Below are 7,907 nucleotides of genomic sequence, written 5' to 3'. Positions count from 1 at the left end.
GAAGGGAGCGGACACAGCTTCTCAACTCCATCCCCTCCACGCCCTGCAACAAGGTCAAATTCACCTTATTTGCCTCCTTAAAAAAGTTCCCAAATGCAAGACTCCAGCTTTTCCTGAAATCGGAACCCTGGCAGTCGAGGCTCAATAAAACACTGTGTGCTTCAAGGCGCCGTGCCGGGCGCGGGGCCCCCACTTGCCGGGGGTTCCCAGGCCTTCCCCAGCCTTTCCTGAACTCCCCCACCGACCCCTCTGAGGCAGAGACAGGAGCCTCCCTTGCTCCTGGCCCCGGCCCGGGCCCTCCCTCCTGCACACCCCCGGTCATTGGCCCCTTCCCCTTCCCCATCACGAATCCCCAGGCATCTGGGGGCTCTTCTTGGGGGCCCTCTGTGCCCAGCACTGGAAACTGCCACACGGGGGCCGGACAGACCCCAGGGGCCTTCCGGAGGCGCCGGACAGTGTCTGTCTGTTGTCAGTGTGATTTATTTACTTTTCAGGGGAATCCACAGGAGGCGGAAGCACGGCTGGGGTGGTGGTGACCAGTCCTGGGCTGGGGGTGGGGCCCAACGGACAGGTGATTGTATTCACAAACGAAACAAAACAAAACACAAAGAATTGCTTGCCATGAACAAGAGTAATCTGTCGATCAAAGTGGACATGATCAAGGCAGAGCCCTGCCCTCCGAGCAGAGCCGCTGGAGAGAGGAGGGCCCTGGGCTCTGAAGGTGCCTGTCCCACCTCGAAATTCAATGCCACATATTTAAAGGGCCAGATGCCCGCAGGCCGCGTGCACCCCTGCCCTGCTCCCTGGAGGCCGAGGGAGGCCCCCCCGGGGTCCAACAGTACTGACCCAGGAGGCCAGAGTCCCCGCTCGGGGGGTTTCTGTGGAAGGGTAAGACCTTGCCTGCATGGACCACATTCCCGCGGAAGAGCCTTGCACGCCTACGCAGACGCCTTGCAGGGGTGTTGAGGTTATGGTTCATGGTTGACTTTTCTTGGTGGCAGGAGTGGAGGATGTGGGGTGAATGTTACAGAAGAGGCACAGAGAGATTTCCCGTCGGCCGGGTACGCAGCAAGGTGGGCGTGAGAGGGAATGGGTTTGCTGACTCCCAAAGCAGGGAGAGCTCTGGAGCCAGGGGGCACGTTGCGGGCTCTCGGGCAAGGCTGCTGAAGGCCAAGATCAGTGGTCTCTTCCCTGAGTGGCGGGTGTCAACCTTCTCATTTTATAGATGGGGAAACTGAGGCTCGACCCCACTCACCCCCTAGAGGGAGCCCAGGCCTCAGCCTTCACAACTTGGGAGGACATGAGCTGTTTATTTTGGGGCTGTTCCCTTTGAGCCAGGAACATCCAGGGACAGAATGTTTTCACTCCAAGGGACAGCCTTGCGGTGTGGCTTAGAAACACCGGCCTCAGGGGATCCTGGGTCTGGTTCCCTAGAGTGTCTGGGGATGTGGCATGCGCAGCCTCAGGCCGGACCTTCCCGTCCCTCCCTTGGCCTCAGGCCACCTCCTCTGGCCCAGTCCACACCCCTGCACATGTGTGGGTCTTCCTGGGGGAATGCCTCTTCCTTCCTCCCTACAGGGTGGCCACCAGGGGCCTCTGCTGGGCAAACTGGAAAGGCTTCCTTCTCTTTGCCGCGTGAACCCTGGTGTCCCTGACACCTGCCAGCCTCCCTGCGGGGGAGGGGAGGCCAGACAGATGACTGAGGCTTCTGCGGGGCTCTGCTGTGAGCACATGCCCTTCATCCTGAGCCTGCCACGCTCCAGGTCATGTCTACCAAACAAGGAATGGCCACGAGAGCTTGGAGAGACCTCCCCAAAACCAAGGGGGAAGCCACAGAGCATCACCCCCCACCACGATGGCCCCCAGTCTTTGCCCCATTTCTGGAAGCCCACCTGTCAAAGATCAGTGCGGCTGACCTCTGCCAGCCCCCGTCACCTAGCCTGGGAGAAGCCACCGCCTTAGGACCAGAAGCTTTGTCCTGTCCGGCTGCCCTCCCTGGATGGGGCTTCGGGTTAGGCTCTTATGAAATAACTCAAAGGACACGTGCTTCAGGTCTGGGATTTGAAAACCTCCGTGCTGCCGGACACGCAGCCAATCAGAACAACACGCCTACTCAAGGCACACAGACGGAGGCCCCCAGGGAGCTGGGCCACCCCTTCCGGACCGCAGACCGTCCTCTGGGCAGAGGGGCCCCTCCCAACCCCATCCACTCCCCACTGATGGGCTCAGGGACACGAAATCCCACAACTTGTGGGTTCCAAATCTTCCTGGCTGGGACTTGAGTTGGAGCCTTCTGGAATACGAACACTGTTCTCTGCACCTAACAACATGCAACCCTGCCAGCCTGCGTGTCCCCCACCCTCCCAGCACCCTCCTGCCGTCCCTTCCTCTCTGGGAACAGGAACCCTCCCTGGGCCGGCGAGCCCCTGCCATGCCCCTGCCATGCAGCCCCATCTACACCAGCAGGAGCGTATCAAAGGCTCCCTCTCTTCCCAGGGGCCCCGGCAACATCCTGGAACGTCAGCACAGACACTAGCGGGAGGGAAATTAAGTATGCGCGCGCACGCACACCAGCCAATAACATTAAGTGTCATTAAAAAATGGGTTAAATTAGCAGCATCACCGACAGTGGCCGTGCCGGGCTGTGTATCCCATATTTGCACGTTTGGGAGGTGGGAAGGCTAGAAGTCTAATGATGGAATTATCACCCTAATGCCTTCTGCTGGCTGGGAAGAATCCCGGGGCCGCAGGGTTTTTGGCTGGCTTCCTCTAAACGCACCCAGATGAAGGGAGCCTGCAAGGCCGGCCTTCCCCAGCCCTCCAGAGCAGCCTTTCCTCAAAGCGCCACACCCCCAGGGCTTCGGTTCCTGAGGTTTTGGCTGTTCTAGAGGCACAGGTCTCCTGGGGGCCTGGCTCAGCACAGGGGCATGCGTCGGGAGGAGGGTGGGGTGGCACTTGGTATGTTGTCTTGGGGAGCTGTGGGAGCCCAGAAACTCAGCATGAATGCCTTGTACTCAGGACCCTCCAAAGGGAAGGGATCCCTGGACACCCTCCCCCGCAAATCCACAGCAGCCTGAAGGCACAAGGTGTCTCAGTAAAATGCGCGCCTGCTGCCTCCTAGATGGTGTGAGCTGAGAAGCATCCTTTACCCCCTTGGCATCTCCTGCCTTTCCAAGGGAAGTCCTGCCCCCTGACAGGAGAGTTCCCAAACAGGCTATTTGGACCAAAACCTCCTGGAGGGGATGGTACACATACCCACAGCCCAGTTCCTCCCCCTCGGACTTCCCAGCCCCCTGCCATCACCATTCAGCTCCTCTTGCTAAAGGGAAGGTCCACTCCCCAGCCCTGCATGCTGAGTCCAGACATGGGACTTGCTTTAGCAATGGGATGACAGCGAGGGTGGCCTCCCCTGAGGCTTGGGAAGGCACCTGTGCATTTCTGCTTCTGCACTTTCGTCTTGACCAAGGTCAGCTTGCGGGGGCGGGGTGAGGCAAGAGACAGTGCCAGGTCTGGTCTCTACACACATGAGCAGCCCCTCTGAGCCAGCCGTGGGCACACGGCCAGCCAAGACCAGAGGTGGCCGGTCTAAACCCCTGACCCTGCATGGGTGGGAGATGGGTCTGGGGGCTCTTCGCTACGCAGCACGGCTGCAGGGTGGCTAACTGATACTCCTCCTCACGGCGAGATGGTTTCTAGCGCAGCATCGATACAGCATCTTTTCCACAGCAGACTGGGGGCCGGCACAGAAAGGCATCCAACCCCCTTTCCCAGATGTAGAGCACGTAAGAAGTCCACCCCACCCGGCCTGGACCCTGCTGCAGGGCTGAAACGGCCAGCCCCCCAGGACCCGGGGACTGAGGGGGCTCCAGGGGGCTCTCCCCAGAAGGCTCTGGCAACTCGGAGATGCTGGAGGACTTGAGCTCATGGAAACAGACAAGCTTCAAAGAAGGTGGCGGGTAACTTCCTCTCTCCCGTCGGAAAACATCTTTTCAACATGGCACCAGCAGCGTGGCTGGCTCTCCGGGGAGAAGAGTGGAAAGAAGCCTCTGTAGGGCGCTGTCTCCACCAGGACTCTCAGCACTTCCCGGGCGTGCAGGAGAATTCGAGAAGGATTCAAGCCTCCGTGAGCCCACCAGCTCAAGAACCGCTTTCTGGGCAGACAGCTGGATGCTTTCCAGCCGGCTGGGGGCTCCCACGCCTTCCTCTGTCCATTGTCACTAACTCCCAGAAGGAGCAACCGACAGAAATCTTCCGGAGGTGGGAGCGGTGTCCTGAGTGCCGGCTACATGACGGCGCCGCCGCTGTGCCTGGCCACCTGCGAAGGCCCACGGTCACACCGAGCAGGCCCTGCAGGGAAGCAAAGGTCCTTCCAGGCCTCTCCGATGCCTCGTCCCGGGCGCTCAGCCTCCCCCAGAGGGTGGGGATTTCGCCTGCACGCCCAGGGCCCAACCCATGCGGCCCCCAGCTGGCGGCCGTGTTTGGTGAGGCTGATCTTGACGTCTGAGACCCTCATGGAGAACCCGCGCCCCCAGCGTGGGAGAGGGCCCAACCACCCCCAACAGCCCACGTCTCGGGCTCAGTGGCAGGCAGATTGCCTCACATCCCAGGAGGATAAAATGTGTAAACAGACACAGAAGAGCCCCCAGCTTCTCAGACCCTCAGGCTGCTCCTACACTTGTCTATTCTGAAATCACCGGGTTTCTTCTTTTTTTCTTTTTCCAGACATCTTCGTATTAGCTTTGAAGCTGTGCGAAGCTGAGACTGGCCTGCTCAGGAAATGGGTCCTGATGAGGGGGCGCGTTCAGCTCACAAAGATGTCCCTGGGCTGGACGAGACCTTCTTCGGCTCTGCCTTCCTGTGCTGCTGGGTGAGCAGGCCCTCGGCTCCTTTCACACCACCTGGCTGCGCCGCCCAGTACCGACGGAGCTGGAGGAGTCCCTGAGGCACGCTGAGACCCGCCAAAGGCAGGCGCCCCGAGAAGCCAGCCAGCCCACCTCTCCAGGCAGAAGGACCGTACATTCTGGCCCTGCTCTTCTGGGAGGTGACTTTTCTCCGGCCTTATGTCGTTAATACAAAAAGGTTCCCTTCCCGTTGCCCCAAGTCTTTCCCCTTTCCTTTCCACCCTCCCCTGGCCCCTCCACACCCCTCCCCGACCCCTCCCCGGTGCCCAGGCCCTCTGGGGGTCCCTCCACCTTCGGCCAGCGCAGGGAGCCCCGCCTATCTGCGGAAACTGAAGCCTTCCCGAGGCGTCTTCCGGCCCTTCTTGCCTTCTCTGGGGGGCTTGGGCGAGGGCGTCTCCACGGTGCCCCCATAGGGACAGCTCTCCGAGCCCGGGTGGTGGCCCGTGCACTCCACGGCGGGCATGTAGCCGCTGTCCCACATGCCGGTCCCGCACAGCTTACACAGGTCATGCAGGCTGCAGGGGACGCGCGGCAGGAGGCGGAACTGGTACAGCAGGCTCCGGGCCTGCCAAGAGAGGACAGGGTGGGGGAGGGTGGGGCAGGCTCCCCAACGCCTTCCTCGGGAGGGTGGGCTCGGCGGCCCAGGGGCCCGTCTCAGGGGCCGTCCCTGCCCTTCCGTCTGCCCCCTCCTACTCAGCCCCTGGCTGGGACGCCCCAGCGCTCCGGCGGCCCCGTGGCGTCGCCTTTCGTCTTCCGCCTGGTCCGCTCGCGCGGCCGTGGACAGCGCTGTGCCCACTTCCTACACTCGCGACCGCTGGCCTCTGTGTCGCTCCTGCAGCCCCCGAAGACCGCGACAGGGCTCCCACCTGGGGCATCGCGGGTGGAGACCGGGAAGTGGGGAGTGGTCAGCAGCATCCCGGCCCCTCCACGGGGGACATGTGGCCGCCCTCCCCCAACGCGGCCTTCTCAAGCCGCCGGCTCTGGGCGGAGGGTGGTGCCCAAGGGCGGGAGGGTCTGTCAAGCCGGACAACGTGTTCCCTCCACGCCGCGGAGGACTCTGGTGTCCCCGCCTGGATGCGCACCAGCCCTGCGCGGGAGCTCCCCAGACCCGGCCCGCACGGGGCGGGGCCTGCGCTCAAGCCCCGCCCCCATACTGGGGGCTAGGCGTGTGCGCGGGGCTCTGAGGCCAGGGGCGGGGCTCTGCGAGCCGGGTGGGTGGGGCCGCGTGAGGGAGGGGCGGGCACTCACCTTCCGGAGAACCAGCTCCCCGTTCATGTGCATGGCCAGGTTTCCGAAGTGCAGGAGCATCTGGTCGGCGGCCAGCTGCTGCTCAATGACGTCATCCCCGTAGATGGCCACGATGGCCACGCAGATGAAAAGGTGGAAGTAATCGGTCTGAGGGGGAGAAGGGCGCAGGTGGCGGCTGAGGGCAGAGCTGTGGGGTGAGCCCTCCAGGCCGAGCCCCGTTCCCTGTCTCCCCACCTGCGCTCCGGCCAAGGTCAATACTACACCACAGGCTCCTGTGACATGCAAAGGGGCGGCCGCTCGAGCTGCCCCTGCCGCTGGGGTCCCCCCGGGGACACTCCCTCACGGGGCCAGGCGAGAGCTTCCTCGGAAGGCCCTGGCTCACCGCCAAGAAGCCTATTCACAAAAGGCCGAGAAGAGCTCGTGACCGTCCGCGCTGGGTCAGAATGCGGCCAGCGGGCTGTGGACGCGCCAGCGAGGAAGAACGTTCTAGCAGCCACCCTCCGCTCAGCGCCTTCCTCCCTCCTGGCTGAACATCCCAACTCTTGCCCCAGAGATGACCCCTAGGTTTGTTGCTAAGAAATGGAGACGACCCTAACGGAGAGGAGCGAGACACCCCGGAGGGCCCCCACGGAGCGTCCCGACGATCCTGCTGTCTTTCACTGTCAACTCACGGACCCCACAGAGGACCCTGCCACCCTTCCTGGAGACCACCTCACCCCAGGGCCCAGCAACGCCAGGCACACTTGACGGGGCACTTCCTGTGAGCTCCCCCGCCCGGATGCTGGGAGGGGGCGCTGCCTCTGACTCATGCGGGCCCCGAGGGCAGAGGAAGAGTAAGGAGCACCAGGAAGCCCGTGTTTAGTCTCCCAATGTCAACCGGCCAGCCAGACGGCCAGCGGGACGGAACAGAGAGGCCGGCCGGGCGGAGCCCACAATTCTGGCAGAGGTTGGAGTCAGCAGACGCCCCACACCCTGCCTGCCAGGGACAGACAGACCCCCAGGCTGCCCGGCCCCTTCCTTTGAACTAATCCGGAATGGATTTGTTCCTGCTTTGGCTCCTCCACTGGGCCACGGCAGGAGACAGCGGGATTCCGGGAAGGGGGTTGTGTGCTGCTCCTCGGAGAGACAAACGTGGGGAGGAAGGGGTGAGGCGTGTCCCACACAGGGCTGGGCAGCAGGACGGGACTAACTCCATTCCCAGGACAGGCCCGGGGCAGTCCAGCCCCCACAGACTCAGGGCTCACTTCAGAAGAGCCCGCCACCGGCCCAGGGCGCGTACTCCTGAGGAAGTAACCTATTCCCACTCCCAGCATTCAACCACCTCCCCCCGCACCCCTGCACCACAATGTCATCAAGGTGTGGGGTCAACACGGTCCAGGGTCTGAGAGACATCAATTGATCGGTGAACTTCACACAGAACGGTGGCCGCTAGAGACGCCCAGAGGGGCCTCTCCGGCGGTTTCCGCTGGATTCCACGACACTTAGGATGGAGATGAGCACAGGGATGGAAAGCGCCAGGCCAAGTGGCTCCAGCGGCTGGGTGGCGCCCAGAGTCCACCTGTGACGGGAGCCTAAACAGGGTGTCCCCTGCTGCTGGAGGAACGTCGGTGGAGCCTTGCAAAGCAGACGCGATGCAAAAAAACCACACGTGGCCCAGCGTTTGGGCCCATCCGTGCTGTGCTTCCCCCGATGAATGCGCCCGGCTCCCTCATTCAGGCGGGGTGCGGGGCAGCGGGGGGCGCAGGGAGCGTGGGAGGG

The 7,907-nt window shown here is 62.8% G+C and overlaps 1 protein-coding gene across 7 annotated transcripts in view; it reads right to left on the bottom strand.

Annotated features, from left to right (window-relative positions):
- Positions 1-460: 460 nt before the first annotated feature.
- The window catches only part of TBC1D16 (TBC1 domain family member 16), a 72,450-nt gene continuing 65,003 nt past the window's right edge, over positions 461-7,907 (bottom strand). For all 7 annotated transcript variants that reach the window (XM_047706471.1, XM_047706475.1, XM_047706472.1 and 4 more), the window contains 2 exons: positions 6,150-6,296; positions 461-5,466 (listed from right to left, as the gene is read on the bottom strand). In XM_047706471.1, the coding sequence (XP_047562427.1) occupies positions 5,218-5,466; positions 6,150-6,296 (396 nt within the window). In that variant the 3' untranslated portion in view covers positions 461-5,217. The remainder of the gene's footprint in view (positions 5,467-6,149; positions 6,297-7,907) is intronic.

This window comes from Lutra lutra, chromosome 16 (genome assembly GCF_902655055.1).
Source record: "Lutra lutra chromosome 16, mLutLut1.2, whole genome shotgun sequence".
NCBI classification, from domain to species: domain Eukaryota; kingdom Metazoa; phylum Chordata; class Mammalia; order Carnivora; family Mustelidae; genus Lutra; species Lutra lutra.
Note: the sequence above shows the minus strand (reverse complement) of the source record. Positions and strands in the feature narration are given on the sequence as shown.